At 46.0% G+C, this 19,838-nt stretch overlaps 1 protein-coding gene across 2 annotated transcripts in view; it reads right to left on the minus strand.

Moving 5' to 3' along the window:
- The window catches only part of BUB1 (BUB1 mitotic checkpoint serine/threonine kinase), a 59,978-nt gene that overhangs the window by 13,524 nt on the left and 26,616 nt on the right, over positions 1–19,838 (minus strand). Inside the window, exons 11-20 of one of the 2 annotated variants that reach the window (XM_038765719.1) lie at positions 19,636–19,694; positions 18,120–18,248; positions 16,876–16,986; positions 13,944–14,043; positions 13,222–13,303; positions 10,850–11,024; positions 5,019–5,106; positions 4,521–4,750; positions 3,546–3,689; positions 2,547–2,662 (exon numbers count right to left, since the gene is read on the minus strand). In XM_038765719.1, the coding sequence (XP_038621647.1) occupies positions 2,547–2,662; positions 3,546–3,689; positions 4,521–4,750; positions 5,019–5,106; positions 10,850–11,024; positions 13,222–13,303; positions 13,944–14,043; positions 16,876–16,986; positions 18,120–18,248; positions 19,636–19,694 (1,234 nt within the window). The remainder of the gene's footprint in view (positions 1–2,546; positions 2,663–3,545; positions 3,690–4,520; positions 4,751–5,018; positions 5,107–10,849; positions 11,025–13,221; positions 13,304–13,943; positions 14,044–16,875; positions 16,987–18,119; positions 18,249–19,635; positions 19,695–19,838) is intronic. The other variant, XM_038765720.1, reaches the window with a different exon arrangement.

Genomic DNA, 19,838 nt, shown 5'->3' on the forward strand with positions numbered 1-19,838 from the left:
TTCGTTCTCTGTCTCCCCCTTTTAGACTGTGAGCCCACTGTCGGGTAGGGACTGTCTCTAGATGTTGCCAATCTGTACTTCCCAAGCGCTCTGCACACAGTAAGCGCTCAATAAATACGATTGATGATGTGGATGATGATGATTCAATCGTATTTATTGAGCGCTTACTGTGTGCAGAGCCCCGTACTAAGCGCTTGGGAAGTCCAGGTTGGCGACACGGAGAGACGGTCCCTACCCAACAGCGGGCTCACAGTCTGGATGGGGAAGACGGACAACAAAACATATTAACAAAATAAAATAAATAGAATAAATATGTACAAGTAAAATAGAGTAATACGTATGTACAAACATATATACAGAACAGTGCTTTGTACATAGTAAGCACTTAATAAATGCCATTATTATTATTATTATTATTATTATTATTATTATTATTATTATTATATGCAGGTGATATGGGGAGGAGGAGAGAAAAAAGGGGGGTCAGTCTGGGAAGGCCTCCTGGAGGAGGTGGGCTCTCTCTCAGAACAGTGCTTGGCCCAAAGTAAGCGCTTAACAAATAATCGTATTCAGCACTGTACTAAGCGTTTGGGAGAGCACAATACAGCAATAAACAGATACATACCTTGCCCACAACGAGTTTCGAGTCTCAGGGGGAGACTCTTATTTAACTTTACTTATTTTACTGTTATTTAGTATTAGTATTTTAATGTTACTTATTTAACATTAAGTAAATAATAATAATAATAACGATGGTATTTGTTCAGCGCTTACTATGTGCAAAGCACTGTTCTAAGCGCTGGGGAGGTTACAAGGTGATCAGGTTGTCCCCGGGGTGGGGGTGGGGGCTCACAGTTTTAATCCCCATTTTACAGATGAGGTAACTGAGGCCCAGAGAAGTGAAGTGACTTGCCCAAACTCATACAGCTGACAGTTGGCAGAGCCGGGATTTGAACCCATGACCTCTGACTCCGAAGCCCGTGCTCTTTCCACTGAGTCACGCTGTAAAGACCTTGGGCCCTTCTGCACTTAGGGAAGCAGTGTGGCTCAGTGGAAGGAGGACACGGCCCTCATCCCTGCTCTGCCACTTGTTTGCTGTATGACCTTGGACAAGTCACTTTACTTCTCTGTGCCTCAGTTTCCTCATCTGTAAAATGGGGATTAAATCCCTGTCCTTCCCACTTGGACTGTGAACCCTGTTGGGACAGAGACTGCCCAGCCTGATTATTCTGTATCTACTCCAACACTTAGTACAGTGCATGACACGTAGTGAATGCCACTTATTATTAGTATTATTCACTCAATTACTTAAGTACCTCTCTCTTCTACCAAGCTATAAGCTCCTTGAAGGCAGGGACTCTGTCTTCTAACTCTTTGGTACTCTCCCAAACACTTAATACAGGGGTCTGCGAACAGTAGATGCTCACAAAATGGTATTGATTAATCATTGGATAACGCAAGTGCCTGGGAATCAGAAGGTCGTGGGTTCTAATTCCGGCACTGCCACTTGTCTGCTTTGTGACCTTGGGCAATTCACTTTACTTCTCTGTGCCTCAGTTACCTCATCTGTAAAATGGGGATTGAGACTGTAAGCCCCCCATGGGACAGGGACTGTGTCCAACCTGATTTGCTCGTATCCACCTGTGTTTAGTAGAATGTCTGGCACAAAATAAGCGCTGAAGAAATAGTAAGCACTTAACAAACATTCTTATTATTTAAGAATTGGGAACTACCAGTCTTGGATGGCTTAAAAGTGGTTCTGACTGAAGGCAGAAGCACCCTGGGGTCCCATCCAACCCAAGGATTTAATTCATCATATTTGCGCCACATTTGTGTGACAAGGAAATAAAACAGAAACTTCAGGGACATCAAAACCAATCCCTAAATGATCTTTTCAAAGAAAAGTAATGGGTTTCTTCAAATGATTTCTGAAACCAAGGGTTGCTTCCTGTTCTGTAAGAACATCACAGATGGAAGGCCAGGGAGTGTCATCAAAAGAAGTCATCAAAAGTGTCAGGGAAGCAGCGTGGCTCAGTGGAAAAAGCACGGGCTTTGGAGTCAGAGGTCATGGGTTCAAATCCCGGCGCCACCACTTGTCAGCTGTGTGATTTTGGGCAAGTCACTTAACTTCTCTGGGCCTCAGTTCCCTCATCTGTAAAATGGGGATGAAGACTGTGAGCCCCACGTGGGACAACCTGATCACCTTGTAAACTCCCCAGCGCTTAGAACAGTGCTCTGCACATAGTAAGCGCTTAATAAATGCTATTATTATTATTATTATCAAAAAGGCTTGTGGCTTTTAATATGCCGCAAATTCGCACTTTCAGGAAGAACAGTCGAAAACAAAGGTTTCCAAAGTCAAACAGCAGTGTCTGACTCGCTGCTTGCAGCCACAGTAAGTGCGCCAGCACGCCATCTCTGAAATGTGGTATTTGTTCGATGAAGAATTCGCCAGCCGAATAATCACCCAAATGCCAAGGTCAGCCCTGAACGTCTGGCCAGTCAAATCCCCACCCTCCCCGCTATATAAACTCACTAAAACTTACCTTTAATATTACTTTCTGATTATTTTTCGGGTCATCCATATTCAATACCGTTGCTTGATAAACATGAGCAAAGGCCCCTTCTCCAAGAAGGCAGTCGATATAGAACGGCGCAGTACCTTTAGAAGAGGAGTTCCATGGGGTAGAAGGAAAAAAGAAACACCAAATTAAATCAACGTAAACAGCCACAGAAATTACACTGGCATACTTTCCTCCAACAGTAAGGAGTTGTAATTGACCTCAGAGAATCACGGTCCAGTTGAGGTTCGCTTTCTAAACCAGTAGCTGCTTTCCTTCCCCGCCCCAAATTAGGTATTTTTTCTGGATTTCTCCGAGTCTCGGTTCTCTCTACTGGTAAAATAGAGGCATGGCTACGTATGGAAATGTGTAGCCTTTCTGGCTTAGATCAAGGCGCCACTGAGGAGGTAGAGCACGTCAACCAACGGCAAAAGTACCTCTCATCAGCTTATCTCACAAGTGGACGGAGCATTGGTCTTGAAAGCCCTCCTTGGAGAGGAGCAAGGGTTTGACTAATTGGGGAAACAACCCAAAAGGTGGAAAGAGAGTTCCACCTTCAACAGGGTGTCTCTGTGAGTCTGCTCAATTTTTTCAAGCTGGTAATTTCAGAGTGGGGCCGGTGTCTTTTATTTACCCTCCAGAGAGGGTAATGATTAGCGTGCCTACCAAATAAAGTTAGAAATAGACCGGGAAAGGAGGGATTGAAATTCGTGGATTAGTCCTTCTCCTTCATTTCCCGTTCTACCCACTTAACTACCCTACTGGATCGGGTACAAAGACCCTCAAACCAACTCTGCACATACTTGGTCACCCACAATGGATGATGCCTGGGCATCCTCCTCTCCTATAGTAGACCGACATACGCTACGCCAACTTTCTCCCGGGGCCAAGCCGATAGGCATGGCTGCCACTTTGGATTACCAATCCTTGATTGTGATCATTCCTTGCCACCGATTTTTCTTAACTGCCAAAAGAGATTCTCACCCACATGAACTTGAGTCTTCAACTTGATTGCTGGAATACTGGATGCCCACTCGAAAGTATTGGGATAGGAATTTACGGGCTTAGATAAGTTTGATAAAAATCTGTGAATTAACTGATCGTCCCACGGATTCTCAATGATGAAGGCTAAAACGGAGGAAGACAAACATTTTTCATCCTGTGAAAGAGATGCTGTCGGTGACCTCGGTTATCACTCACCATGACTTCCTGAGACCAATCTGAACAATGCTAGCCTGAATTCGGAGATGAAAGTGAGTTCAGTCGGAAGGCCAGTTACCAAATTACAGGAGCCGGACTGAAGAATATGAAATTCGTTTAGCAAGCAGGGAATAATTTATGACTCATAATCAATTAGCCTTAAAACAACTACAGAAAAGTTGGAATAATATTTGGAAATGAGAAAGAGCAACGTAGCCATTGGAAGCCTTTCGCCTTCACAGAAAACTGTGACTATTTGGGAAACTTTACACGAGCTAGGGAGGTCTAATACCCAACTGTGTATTCTCTCCCAGCGCTTAATACAGTGCTCTGCCCAAACTAAGTGCTTAATAAATACTAGTAACTAGGCATCATGAAAGACTAGGAAAAAAATGACAACCGATGGCTCGGAGACTCTCCTGCCTAGGATCCAAAGACTCTTTTGGTTCAGGGACGACGTCCAACCCGACTTGGTTGTAGCCACCCCAGTGCTTAGTACAGTGCCTGGCACATAGTAAGCACTTAACGAATACCACAATTATTTTATTTATTATTATTATTCAAGGCAGTGGTGAAATAAAGGCAGAGTGGGGAAGATTTTATTGGTTTTTTTTCCCCCCCGATTTAAATAGATGGAGGAAGGAGGAATGTTTCTGCAGGCCAGCCTCCTCTCCTGACCCATCCCATCTGTCTCAAGCTGGGTCCGAACCCCTGGGTCTTTAAGAGCCGCCGATGGGAATGATTACCAATAGTTTATACCTGGTGATTCCACACTTTTGGCCGGCGGACTCGGCTCATGCGGTCTCATTTGCTCAGTACTGGCTTCCTTGGCGTGGGTGATTTCAGTCACTTTACAAGCAGCCAAGCCCTGTTCCACTTCCTCAGTCAGTAGGCCACCACACAGACCCCGGGGTTTTAAGATGAGCGAGGTGCTCGACAACATCTCTTCCGGCAAATCCTGTAGGTCCGGGCTGTGTTCTTGAATTGGGCTGGAGGCAAACGGGATGAAGGAAGAGGCAAGCAGAAACCAGTCAACACTCAATATCAGACCCTGGGAATTCGACAGCAAATCGGCCTGTACCAATCCAAGCCTTGGCTCATCTCTGGGAGAACATTTCAAGAGTGTCGGTTAGAAAAGCCAAATCGTCACCCAGAGCCAAAATGGAGAAATACTTATCTTTGGAGGGTTTAGAGTTCGTTTAGATCTTAAGACAGCACAGGGAATGGCAGGAGGCAAAGATTTCACCATACCGATACCTTAGTTTTTTATTTTCCAAGCTCAACAATGGCTTTTCTTCACTACAGTTCAGATGCGTGTCGGCAGCGAGGTTTGTGATCATATTTTCTGAAATGTGAACATACGTATTTAGAGGGTAAACAACTCCTGTAAAAAAAAAAAATTACTCACTTTAGGGACTTGGATAAATGTAATGGTATTTAGTGAGAGCTGAAAAGAGAGCAAGCAGTAAGGAGAGAGATGGGAAAGGTGCTGGAATCTAATGGTTAGGGAAATGGGATTTCTGGGGAGATGAATGAGTTCTGGGCAGCATTTTAGGAAATTAGCCAAGTTCAGGACAGATTATTGGTGAGGTTGATCGTTTCTCCTGAGTGAAAAGGACCATGTGGGATCTGCTGATTATTCTGTATCTTCCTCAACACTTAGAGAAGTGTTAAGGGGGGCCAAGACTAGGTGGAGGAGTAGGGCCATGATCAGGCAGGAGGGCAGGGCCAGGACCCAGCAGAGGAGAAGGGCCAGGGCAGGATGACAGGACCAATCCCGGGAGGAGAGGCAGGACAAGGAGGAGGAGGGTCTGATCGGTACATAAAGATTTCTTTTTTAATGGTATTTGTTAAGTGCTTACGATGTACATCATAAGGCCTGTTCTAAGGGCTGGGGTAGATACAAGTTTTTCAAATCAGACACAGTCCCTGTCCCACGTGGGCCTCCCAGTTTAAGTAGGAGGGAGAATCGGTATTGAATCCCCATTTTACAGCTGAGGAAACTCGGGCCCCGCAGGGGTGAGAACCTAGACCCTCCGACTCCCGGGCCCGTGCTCTTAATTCCATACTTAAGAACAGTCCCAGCTTTAAGGAATTTAAGGGGGTACCTAGAGGCAGGAGGGGATTCAAGACCGTGACGTCTGAGAGATCGATTTGGGGGCCCACTACCTACAGGGGGATAGTTGGGAGCCCCACAAGGAGAGGCCTTCGTAGAGAACGAGTGGACAGAGACGCTGGCGATGGAGTTTCGTGCTTCACGTTTAGCACAGGGATTGTCCACCTTTTTGCGCGCAAGGGCCCGACAGAATTATGCCATCATCGTGCCCCATTGTGCCCAGGAGCCGCAGCTGCGTCACAGCAAACGCTGTTACTTGGCTCTGTCCTGTTGTCCTGCTCCTCCCCAGCTCCCTGTTTGAGGGAAGGGGCTGACAATTGGGGGGCGGCACATCGGAGGTGATTACAAAAGGTTTTTGATACCCCGGGAAGCATCTTAAGACACCATGTCCCCCTGCTCCGGCCTGCAGGAACGTCGGAGGCGGGTACGGCGATCCCTTCAACCCCCCGTAGCTGCTCCTGGAGAGAACCGCCGCACTCGGGGGAAAAAAAATTATGGTTTCCGTTAAGCGCTTAGACTATGTGCTGGGCACTGTTCTAAATGCTGGGGTAGATACCAGATAATCAGGTGGGCACAGTCCCTGTCCCACCTGGGGCTCAGAGTCTTCATCCCATTTTACAGATGAGGTAACTGAGGCCCAGAGAAGTGAAGTGACTTGCCCAAGGTCACCCGGCAGGAGGCAAGTGGCGGAGCCGGGGTCAGAACCCAGGTCCTTCTGTCTCCCAGGCCCGGGCTCTACCCATTCGGCCACCCCGCTTCTCTAAGGAGGAGCAGGAAGAGAAGGGGAAGCAGCGTGGCTCAGTGGAAAGAGTCTGGGCTTTGGAGTCACAGGCCATGGGTTCAAATCCCCGCGCTGCCAATTGTCAGCTGTGCGACTTTGGGCAATCAATCAATCAATCGTATTTATTGAGCGCTTACTGTGTGCAGAGCACTGTGCTAAGCGCTTGGGAAGTACAAGCTGGCAACATATAGAGACAGTCCCTACCCAACAGTGGGCTCACAGTCTAAAAGTCACTTTACTTCTCTGTGCCTCAGTTACCTCATCTGGAAAATGGGGATTAAGACTGTGAGCCCCCAGTGGGACAACCTGATCACCTTGTAACTTCCCCAGCGCTTAATAAATGCCATCATTATTACTTTGCTCCCTGGCTCCCCTGCACAAATTGGTGGTGATTATGGATTTCCTGGGAATAGGGTGTCCTAGGGGTCCTTCGTAGGCACGGGCCAAGGAGATAGGGGATCCAGGGATGCGGCCGTCTGGCTAGCCCACGGTCGCCGACTTTGCCTTCCGAGCTGCTGGCCCGGGGGTCCGCTGGCCTCCCTGCCTGCTCGCCTGCCGAGGGGCTCCGTGGCCTCGGCGGGCGGCTCATCCTTGGGCCGGAGGCCCTCGAGCCCCATTTGGTCCCAAGACAAGTCAGATGGTGATAACAACTGGGGTCTTCGCTCAGCGCTTATTACGTGCCAAGCACTGGCTCCTAAGTGCTGGGGAAGATGAAAGCTAATCAGGTCTCATCTGGGGCTCACAGTCTAAAGGAAGAAGGAGAACAGGGATTGAATCTCCATTCTGCCGATGAGAGAATTAAGGCACAGAGAAGTGACTTCCCCCCATCTTACCTCCTTCCCTTCCCCACAGCACCTGTATATATGTATATATGTTTGTACATATTTACTACTCTATTTATTTTACTTGTACATATCTATCCTATTTATTTTATTTTGTTAGTATGTTTGGTTTTATTCTCTGTCTCCCCCTTTTAGACTGTGAGCCCACTGTTGGGTAGGGACTGTCTCTATATGTTGCCAATTTGCACTTCCCAAGCGCTTAGTACAGTGCTCTGCACATAGTAAGCGCTCAATAAATACGATTGATTGATTGACTGATTGCCCAAGGTCACCCAGCAGGCAATTAATAATAATAATAATAATAATAATGGTGGTATTTATTAAGCGCTTACTATGTGCAAAGCACCGTTCTAAGCGCTGGGGAGGTAACAAGGTGATCAGGTTGTCCCATGGGGGGGGCTCACAGTCTTAATCCCCATTTTACAGATGAGGGAGCTGAGGCACAGAGAAGTGAAGTGACTTGCCCAAAGTCACACAGCTAAGTGGCGGAGCCGGGATTTGGACCCATGACCTCTGACTCCAAAGCCCAGGCTCTTTCCACTGAGCCACGCTGCTTCCCTAATGGCAGAGCCAGGATTAGAACCCAGGTCCTCCGACTCCCAGGCCCATCAGATATGGCTCATGGGCCCCAGGTTCATTCATTCATTCGTATTTATTGAGCGCTTACTGTGTGCAGAGCACTGTACTAAGCGCTTGGGAAGTACAAGTTGGCAACATATAGAGACGGTCCCTACCCAACATTGGGCGCTTACTGTGTGCAGAGCACTGTACTAAGTGCTTGGGAAGTACAAGTTGGCAACATATAGAGACGGTCCCTACCCAACAGTGGGGTTGCCAACCTCAGGTTCTTTACTGGACACAGACCATTTCTCACGTCCGGTTTTCTCCAAGTACCAAGGATTTGGCTTCAGTTGGTTATACAAAGGATTTATTTTCTGAGAAGACTAGTCAAATATTAAGCTACTGGGAACGGCAAATATTGACAAACATCTTGAGGTCTCCTCCATCCAAGATTAAGATTTAAAGAGTGATCTGCAAACATCTGCTTTCTTTCAGTTCCTACCCCATATTTAATATTGCGATTGCCTTTGTTTTCTTGTAAAGGGTGACGAGAATTCCAGAATACTTTAAGTCCAAGAATAGGTTCTTTTATTTCCTGGTTACGAATCCTGAATTGAAATAACATGGGCCCGGAGATTCTGAATTTCGGGAATGACTTGGGGCTTCAAAATTCTCTCCTTTTCACAAACTATTGCTGCTAAAGTGAAGACATGGAAGGAAAGAGGTTAATCACTAGGAGCACGCGGGCTCCTCTCCCCCCTACTTCTCTTCGGAGTCATCACTGATCTCTTAAGGCGGGCGCTTCCATAAGCATTCTTCAAAGGAAGCAACAGGAGGAAGAAAAGGAGGAAGCAGTTTCATTTCCAGTTCCTCAGTCCTTTCTTTATTCCAAGTAGCTGAAAAGCAGTACGGCCCAGTGGACAGTGCATGGAGGGTGGGGGGGATGTGGTCAGAGGACCTGGGTTCGAATTCCAGATCAGTCACTAGTCTGCTGGGTGACCTTGGGCAAGTCACATTTCTTCCCTGAAAATAAGAGAAGCAGCGTGGCTCAGTGGGAAAGAGCCCGGGCTTTGGAGTCAGAGGTCATGGGTTCGAATCCCGGCTCTGCCCCATGTCTGCTGTGTGACCTTGGGTAAGTCACTTAACTTCTCTGAGCCTCAGTTAGCTCATCTGTAAAATGGGGATGAAGACTGTGAGCCCCACGTGGGACAACCTGATCACTTTGTACCCTCCCAGCGCTTAGAACAGAGCTTTGCACATAGTAAGCGCTTAACAAATGCCATTATTATTATTATTATTCTCTGGGCCTCAGTTACCTCATCTGTAAAAAGGGGATTAAATCCTGTTCCCTCCAACATAGACTGTGAGCCCTAGGTGGGACAGGGACGGTGTACAACCTGATTATCTTGTATCTGCCCGAGGGCTTGGAACAGGGCTTGACACATAGTAAGCGCTTAACAAATACCATAAAACAAACAAAAAGAGCCTGATTGTGACCGCACTTGGACAAGAACTCAAACTACAGTTACTTCTTGGACTTTCATGGCACATCAGCTTCTGCGACTGCTTAGTTTCGACAGTAAGCTTAAATGATAATAACGATAACAACTGTAGAATTTGTTGAGCACTTACTAGCTGGGGTGGATACAAGCAAATCGGCCTGGACACAGTCCCTGTCCCTCATGAGGCTCACAGTCTTAATCCCCATTTTACAGATGAGGGAATTGAAGTACGGAAAAGTGAAGTAACTTGCCCAAGGTCACCCAGCAGACAAGAGGCAGCGCTGGGATTAGAACTCAGGTCCTTCCGACTCTCAGGACCGTGCTCTATCCATCAGGCCACACTGCTTCTCTACCATTTACTCATCTTAATGGGATGGCAAACACCAGATGGGAAGTTCTTAGAAGCGGCACAAAGATGTAGAATTGCAACTGTACTGAGTTTCTTGCGGGGAATTTAATCAATTTTAATCTGGACTTCCACTCCAACTGCAACCGTTTGCAGCGTGGCTTAGTGGGAAAAGCCCGGGCTTGGGAGTCAGAGGACGTGGGTTCTAATCCTGCTCCGCCACTTGTCTGCTGTGTGACCTTGGGCAAGCCACTTCTCTGTGCCTCAGTTACCTCATCTCTAAAACGGGGATTAGGACTGTGAGCCCCAGGTGGGACAACCTGATTACCTTGTAACTGCCGTTTGTCAGCTGTGTGACTTTGGGCAAGTCACTTAACTTCCCTGTGCCTCAGTTACCCCAACTGTACAACAGGGATTAAGACTGTGAGCCCCCTGTGGGACAACCTGAGCACCTTGTAACCTCCCCAGTGCTTTGCACATAGTAAGCACTTAATCAATCAATCAATCAATCGTATTTATTGAGCGCTTACTCTGTGCAGAGCACTGTACTAAGCGCTTGGGAAGTCCAAGTTGGGAACATATAGAGACAGTCCCTACCCAACAGTGGGCTCACAGTCTAAAAGGGGGAGACAGAGAACAAAACCAAACATACTAACAAAATAAAATAAATAGAATAGATATGTACAAGCAAAATAAATAAATAGATGACATTATTATTATTACCCCAGTGCTTAGAAAAGTGCTTGGCACATAGTAAGTGCTTAACAAATACTATCATCATTATTATTATTATTCCCCTCGAGGCTGTAAGGTCCTTGGGGCAGGGAACGTGTCTCTCAACTTTCGTGTAATGTACTCTCCCAAGCACTTAGTACAGTGCTCCGCCCACGGTCAGAGCTCAATAAATGCCACCGATTGATTGACATCACTGGACATCTACCTTTATTTTCCAGAGCCGGTCTTGGGTACACTGGAATGCCGTTAAAGGGTGTAGATGCAAGTTGTGCTGCTCGAGCGAAATCTCTTGTGCTGTTGGGACTGGGGGCCAGGGTTTTATTGCAGCGTACGCCCCACACGGTACAATCATCCAAAGACTCTGCTCCCTGGGCTTCTTCCTAAAATGAAACAGAATGGCAAAAATTACATCACCGGGTTGGGGGGTGGGGACGGAAACATCATCATCAATCGTATTTATTGAGCGCTTACTATGTGCAGAGCACTGTACTAAGCGCTTGGGAAGTACAAATTGGCAACATATAGAGACAGTCCCTACCCAACAGTGGGCTCGCAGTCTAAAAGAAACATAGTTTTCATTACATTTTACAAGTCACAAATCTCCAGGAATGGAAAGACTTAAAGCTCACACTAGCCAGAAGTTTAAAAGATTTTGATTTGATCAGAAAGACAACAGCCAGAGGACTAAAAACATTTCCCAGGGTGATTGTTTCGGTTGGCCAAAAAAAAAACCAAACAAAAACCATGATATATTTGGGTGCTTTCCCATTACCACTAGCTCAGGGCTTAGTGTCGGTTTCTTTGGGCAAGTGTTATAATGCTAATAGGCCCAAATCCAAGCAGGGGGGGATTCCAGGCGGTCCAGTGGTGACTTAGCTTTAACTGTTACAATGGCAATAATTTTGCTAAGTGCTTACTATGTCTCACGCCTTGAGGCAGATACAAGTTAATCGTTGGATGCAGTCCCTATCCCTCTCGGTCCAAGTAGGAGAACAGATATTGACCCCCAATTTTACAGATGAGAAAACTAAGGCCCGGAGAAGTGAAGTAACTTACCCAAGGGCACCCAGCAGACAAACGAGAAGCAGCATGGCCTAATGGAAAGACCACGGGCCTGGGTGTCAGAGGACTTGGGTTCCTAATCCCGGCTCTGCCGCTTGTCTGCTGTGTGACCTTGGACAAGTCCCTTGACATTTCTGTACCTTGGTTACCTCACCTGTACAATGAGGACTAAATCCACCTCCCTCTGACTTAGATGGTGAGCCCTATGTGGTACAGCGTGGCTCCATGGAAAGAGCCCGGGCTTGGGAGTCAGAGGTCGTGGGTTCAAATCCCTGCTCCGCCAATTGTCAGCTGTGTGACTTCGGGCAAGTCACATAACTTCTCTGTGCCTCAGTTACCTCACCTGTAAAATGGGGTTGAAGACTGTGAGCCCCCCGTGGGACAATCTGATCACCCTGTATCCTCCCCAGTGCTTAGCACATAGTAAGTGCTTAACAAATGCCATCATTATTATTGTTATCAATCAATCGTATTTATTGAGCGCTTACTGTGTGCAGAGCACCGTACTAAGCGCTTGGGAAGTCCAAGTTGGCAACATATAGAGACAGACCCTACCCAACAGTGGGCTCACAGTCTAGAAGGGGGAGACAGAGAACAAAACATATTAACAAAATAAAATAAATAGAATAAATATGTACAAATAAAATAGAGTAGTAAATACATACAAACACATATACATATATACATAAAAACAAGTCAACAGGCATCATTACAAGAACTGTATCTGACCTGATTACCTGGTATCTACGCCTTGTATCTACGCCTGGTATCCAGAGCTTAGAACAGTGCCCAGCGCTTAGAACAGTGCTTTGCACATAGTAGGTGCTTAATAAATGCCATTATTATTATTATTATTATTATTATTATTATTATTATTACGCCAACATTTAGAGCAGAGCTTGACACATAAAAAGTGCTTAACAAATACCACACACACAAAAAGAAGGTTGCGGAGTCAAGACTAGAAGTCAGGTCCTCTGACTCCGAGACCCAGGGACTTTCTGTTGGGCCACACTGCTTCCTCACACCCTGGCCCGTGAGCGAGGGGTTGTTGCCACTGGCCCCCTGTGCTGGGCACCCACAGATACTTGGGGCGCAGCAGAGCAGCAGAGCGAGCTGAAAAAGGGCTGGGACCCACATGTGGGGTTCTAAGCTCTGCCACCTGTCTGCTGTGTGAACTTGGGCAAGTCACTTCACTTCTCTGGGCCTCAGTGACCCCATCTGTAAAATGGGGATTAAGACTGTGAGCCCAGGTGGGACGGGAACTGTGTCCAACCGATTACCTTGCATCTACCCAGTGCTTGGCACATAGGAAGCGCTTAATGAAGTCCAAATTATGTGGCTCAACTTCTGGTCCTCCTCACCCGGCTGGTCTTCGCCCCCCGGGTCCCCGTCTCCTTTCTTTTCCCAGTCCAGCATACCGCTCTGCTGCAAATCGCCTCCACCTTCGACAGCCCAAGAGTCGCAAGGTTGGATCCTTACGACAATCTCTCCTAAAAATATGAAGTCACTTACGTTTGGTTTTAAAGCAGGTCTGCTTGCAGGCCTTTCCCCAAAGGATCTGGTCCCACTGGGCTTATTTTTGCTCTCCAGGGGCCTAGGAGAAAAATTCATCATCATTAGAAGCAGTCTTGCGTAGGAAAGACTCCTATCTTTGCCTATGTGTTGCATAGGAAAGACTCCTATCTTTGCCTATGTGTTGCCAACTTGTACTTCCCAAGCGCTTAGTACAGTGCTCTGCACACAGTAAGCGCTCAATAAATACGATTGATGATGAAAGCAATTCCAAAGAAGGTGAAAGGGTAGAGGGCTGACTGAACCTGCTTGAGAAGTCAGTGCACCCAAAAAGGTGACAGGATAAACTACGCCCCATGTCAGTTAAACCAGACCTTAATCAGTCTCCTGAACCAACTGACATTCAATATATTTTCAGAGCTAATCAAATGAATATCTTCAATTTTTTCGGGGTTCAAAACAGATCTCCCCCTCTAGACTGTAAGTTCATCGTGGGAAGATACTGTGTCTGCCAACTCTGTCATAGTGTATTTTTCCAAGTGCTTAGTTCGGTGCTCTGCCCACAGCAAACGCCGATAAATAAGACCGAATGATCGCAGTTTCTCCCCTAGCTTCTCTTCCTTCCACAAATATGAAACGGGATTCTTGATGACCTTCTTTGAGAAGGACCCCTCGGTGTCCATGACCTAGAGAAGTATTCACGCTAGACATCTTCCCGTTACCCGTTATTTTCTTTATTGCCGTCCTCAAAGATGGAAAATGCAGGTGCCATCGCAGGGTTGATGCTTTTAATTCCCAAGACTCCAGATGACTCTGTGTTCTCTGCAAGGCAGTCAAGACCTTAATTCAAGACCGTTAATTCAAGACCAAAATTGCCTATGCTGCCCTTGATCGGCACTCCAGAAAAGTTAACCAAAAAGCGAGTGGCGACATCATCTCAAATAGGAGCTGAGTGCAGACAATTTTCTCTAGGCAAGATTCTCTGGATTGAGTTTGTGATAGTCATTTTCTTTTAAATAAGAACGACAGCGGGCGTATTCAGAATAATTTACTGATAACAATCCAAACAGTTGCTACTATTCCATCAGCAAAAGTGGAATCAAATCGTCTGCCTTCCTTAAAACTGGGGCGTTGGTGAATGCTGAAGTATCGTCATCGAGCCGTAGGTGTGGGCTTGTTTAGCTACAGAATATAGGCTGAGGTGACTGAGGGAAAAGCAAAGAAAGGGAAAGCAAGGTGGCCTAGTGGATACGGCACAGGTTTGGGAGTCAGAAGGACCTGGGTTCTAATCCCGGATCCTCCACTTGTCTGCTGTGCGGCTACGGGCAAGTCACTTCACTTCTCTGGGCCCCAGTTACCTCATCTATCAAAGGGGGATTAAGACTGTGAGCCCCAGGTAGGACTGGGACTATGCCCATCCTGATTAGCTTGTATCTACTTCAGTGCTTAGTACAGTGCCTGGCACATAGTAAGTGCCTAACAAATGCTATTAAAAAAAAAAAAGGGTCTTCCAAGTTGGGAATGAGAATCATTCATTCATTCAATCGTATTAATTGAGCACTTACTGTGCTCAGAGCACTGTACTAAGCGCTTGGAAAGTACAGCAATAGAGACAATCCCTGCCCACAGTGGGCTTACAGTCAAGAAGCGGGGAGAACTCCCATGTCTTTAAACTACCACGTGCTTTGAGGAGATCTATCAGGGATGAAACACTAGCCCTTGCCCTGGATACGAAGAGACATTTTGGTTGAAGCACAGTGGAGACTGTGAGCCCGCTGTTGGGTAGGGACCGTCTCTATACGTTGCCAACTTGTACTTCCCAAGCGCTTAGTACAGTGCTCTGCACACAGTAAGCGCTCAATAAATACGATTGAATGGATGAATGGAGACAGGAACGGCCCCAAGAGTCACAGCCAATTTTCCTGGAGTTGATGACCTTTCTCACTCGTTCGATCTTATTTATGCTTTCAATTCCCAAGACTCGTTGAATCTTATTTATTAAGCACTTACTATGGGCAGAGCACTATACTAAGCTCTTGGGAGAGTCCAATAAAACAATAAACGACACATTCCCTGCCCATAACGAGCAGACCCCAGAACCCTGAAGGTGCAGGAAATTCCCCAAACTCTTGTTCTCACTGGGGGATGCCTCAGGGCTCCCACCCTATGGCTTTGGCCCCCTGAGGGCCTTTCCTGTCTTGACCGAAAAGAAAAAAAAAAAAAGATGGTGAAGACAGACCCCAGCACCTCTTTCTTCCTTCGCAAGAGAAGCTGCGTGGCTCAGTGGAAAGAGCCCGGGCTTTGGAGTCAGAGGTCAGGGGTTCGAATCCCGGCTCTGCCAATTGTCAGCTGTGTGACTTTGGGCAAGTCACTTAACTTCTCTGGGCCTCAGTTACCTGCCTCTGTAAGATGGGGATGAAGACTGTGAGCCCCCCGTGGGACAACCTGATAACCTTGTGACCTCCCCAGCGCTTAGAATAGTGCTTTGCACATAGTAAGCACTTAATAAATGCCATTATTATTATTATTATTATATCCCTGCCTTTTGGGGGTAGAGAAAGGTTGGAGACTATAGATTATGGCCCCCAAGATGTCCATCAAGCAGCGTGGAAATCAAATGATTGCTCAATCTGCCCTTTCCTCTCCACCCAAACGACTCCCACTGATACAAGCACTTCGTCCTATCCCACCTTCATTACCGTTTCAGCCTCCTCGCTGACCTCCCTGCCTCTCCCCACTCCAGTCCATACTTCACTCCACTGGCCGGCTCATTTTTCTACAGAAATGTTCGGTCTGTGTCTCCCTTCGAACCTCCAATTGCTGTCCATCACACAGAAGCTCCTTACCATCGGCTTTAAAGCACTCAATCAGCTCGCCCCTTCCTGCCTCACTTCACTGATCTGCTTCATTTCGCCCCTCTAGTGCCTTCCTTAAGCCCTCTTTTTCCTTTTGTGTCACCTAGACACTTGAACCTGTGATCTTTGGGCATCTGAACATTTGCCCCACCCTCAAACCCAGGGCACTTATGTATGCATGTTTAAATTATATATAATAAATTCCTTATTTACATCAATGTCTGTCACCCTCTCTAGACTGTAAGCTTGTTAAAGGCAGGGAACACGTCTACTCTGTCGTACTGTATTTCCCGAGCGCTCTATACAGTGCTCTGCACATAGTAAGTGCTCAATAAATACCATGGATTGATAGAATGATCAGTGTTTTCAACTTGTTCCACCTAGCTGAAAATTTGTTCTAGTCTTGAAGATGCAGGCTAATAATAACGTTCAAAGCACCATTGGAAATACAATGGATACCAAGGTCTATAGGAGAATGTGCATGTCATCTCCCCCTACTGCCCCTCCCCATCCCCCCCTCACCTTACCTCCTTCCCCTCCCCACAGCACCTGTATATATGTATATATGTTTGTACATATTTATTACTCTATTTATTTTACTTGTACATATTTATTCTATTTATTTTATTAGGTTTATATGTCTTGTTTTTTTGTCTGTCTCCCCCTTCTAGACTGTGTGCCCGCTGTTGGGTAGGGACCGTCTCTATATGTTGCAAACTTGTCCTTCCCAAGCGCTTAGGACAGTGCTCTGCACACAGTAAGCGCTCAATAAATACAACTGAATGAATGAATGAATTACTTTTAAAGCAGGCCTCAAATGCTTCCTCGTTTTCATCCAGGCAGGGAAAGTTGTCTTCCTCACCAGACACTTCTGGATGGGTAGGTATTTGAAACATGTTCATTATGAAACCTTCAAAGAAGAAATTGCAAGATCTAAATTCCACTGCTTCACTTCAGGGTGCTCTACATTTGGAAGGGAAACTTTAATTCATTATACTCGTTCTTTAACTTAAAAAAAGAGTAATACAATTGTGTAAAATAAGTACCAAAAAAAAAAAAGGTTTAGTGTCACCTCTGAAAACCTCCCAAGGTGAAAACCACAGGTAGTAAAATAAATGAAATGAGCTTTCTTTCTTTTCTGCATGAATTCACTTCGGAAGAGTAGAAAAATGGCTATTATGTAACACTGAAATTTTCAAACATCACCAATAGTACCTTTAATAATAAAGTACATAAAAACCCTATCTTTCCACTGGGAATCCCCCCTCTGCCCAACAATCACACATCTCACTGCCTCTATTACTAAATTAAACTAATGGTGTCAGTCGGTAACCGTAACTGTTCAGGAGATTTATGGTCCAGCTACGTTTCCCTGGGAAAATAAAAGGGGTTGGGTAGAATTAGGCTGGAGAAGCAGACGTCACCAAGTACACGTCTGATTATGGAAGAAGTCTAGAAAATGAAGGGTGGCCTCCCTTAGTGGATGGAGCACAGGCCTGGCTCACTGACTTGCCTGCTGGGTGACTCTGGGCACGTTACTTAATTTCTCTGTGCCTCAGTTTCCTCTTCTATAAAACGGAGAATCATTGTCTATTCTCCCCCTTTCTTAGACTGCGAGGCAGGAGTCACGTCCAGCCTGATTATATCTTACCCCAGTGCTTGGTACGGTGCTTGTCACCAAGAAAGCGCTTAAATACCACAATTATGATGATACGTTTTGCCAGCACACTTGACTTTTGCAGCTGACTGTGCCAAAACTGCCTTTTAAAATTCTCCTTCGTGGCTCTATCTCTCCACCCTTCACTGGATGGCATACCACCTTGGTAGCAGAGTTTGCTGACGGTTTTGCCATGAGTTTGTGTGGCCGATGACAACCCTTGGCTTCTCTGGGTGTGGGCTGGGATGTCCTTACTGAATCGGCAAAGCGATTCACAATCATTTCTGTGGGTATGTGTGTGCGCGCGCTCCCGGGCCTCGAATTTGCTCATCCGAGTAAGGTTTTTTCCAGGTCTCGCTTAGCATTCACACCAAGCCTCTCCTTACCCAGTGCTTCTTTTGTGTGAACTGTGGGTGAAGGTTGCACTTTTGATGGCGTCGCCTGCACCATTCCCAGGGACGTATTTGGTGTGGCATGGGAAGCATTTGCCCCCAGATACGAAGAGGCTTCGTTTACTATATAAAAAAAACACACACACACACAAAAAGATTGACTCAGTATCAGAACACGAATCTAGGCAGGATTCCCAAGAAGCACCCAAAGCACTTCGGTTCATAACGACTTACATACCGTACTATTTGAATGTTTACTCATTCATCTACCTGTCAATTAGTGGTCTTTATTGGGTGCTTACTGTATGCAGAGCACTGCACTAAGCGTTTGGGACACTACAGCAGAGTTCATTCACTCATTCAATTGTATTTATTGAGCGCTTATTGTATGCAGAGTACTTTACTAAGCGCTTGGGAAGTACAAGTTTGCAACATATAGAGATAGCCCCTACCCAACAGCGAGCTCACAGTCTAGAAGGGGGAGACAGACAACAAAACTTATAAGCGCTGGTATCCACCCTTAGTACAGTGCTCGGCACATAGTAAAAACTTAACGAATACCATAATTATTTATTTATAATTATAATTATATTTGAAATTATTTATTATTTATTATTATTATTACATAACAAAGATGATGACGACTGCTACTACTAAGAGTCGGTAAACACGCTCCCTGCCCACAAGAAGGGCGTCCCCTCCTCCTTCCTGGCACCCTGCTCCTCTTCCCCACCCCCAGCCCCGAGAAGCAGCGTGCCCTAATGGATAGCTCCTGCATGGGAGTCAGAAGGACCTGGGTTCTAATCCCAGCTCCGCCACTTGTCTGCTGTATGACCTTGGGCAAGTCACCTCACTTCTCTGGGCCTCAGTTACTTCATCTGGAAAATGGGTATTAAGACCGTGAAACCCACATGAGTCAGGGACTGTGTCCAACCCAGTTAGCTTTTATCTACCCCAGTTCTTAGAACAGTGCTTGACGCGTCGTAAGCGCTTAAGGAATAACATCATAATTGTCATTATTATCACTACGGAGCTTAGAGTTTCCCCTTTTCTTTTCTCCTATTGGTAAATTGTTTAAGATCTGTCTTCCCAGCTAGAACAGAAGTTCCTTAAGGGCAGGGATCATCTTTTAATATGATCATACTCTCCCGAGAGCTTATCCGGTGCTCTGCACTCAGTAGGCGCTATCAGACACCTCCATCGTTGCTGAGATGCTCCATCTGTGGTAATGGTCCCGTTCTAGCTCTAAGGGCAGAGACACTACCAGTTGGCCATTTCGGCCCAAAATGTTACAGGGCAAAGCCATTAATGCCCTCTCCAACCCCCATGGAGTTGGAGCTTCTGTAATCAGTCATACGATAATCTACCCCATGTCTCAATCAAAGACTCAGGGTCAAGACTTAAAAGTTACATGTCCCAAATCAAAAATGAAATAGCCGATTAACAACCTGTCATACACCCTGACTAGAACAGTTCACAAGTCAATTCTGGAATGTCAGATGTTAGTTACCTTCTTTGCCCTCCTTCCCGCTTTGTAGTTTGAGGCCTTGACCAGTTTCATTCTTACACCTAAAGAAAAAAAAAAAACATTAGGCAAGTTGAACTGCAAATCATGTTGAAACAATTAAATCCCAACTCGTCCTTACAGAAATAAGTCGATGCCAACGGTTGGTTTGCTATAAAAACAGCAGGATGGGTAAGATTGGACTTATT

Source organism: Tachyglossus aculeatus, chromosome 23 (genome assembly GCF_015852505.1).
Source record: "Tachyglossus aculeatus isolate mTacAcu1 chromosome 23, mTacAcu1.pri, whole genome shotgun sequence".
NCBI lineage: Eukaryota > Metazoa > Chordata > Mammalia > Monotremata > Tachyglossidae > Tachyglossus > Tachyglossus aculeatus.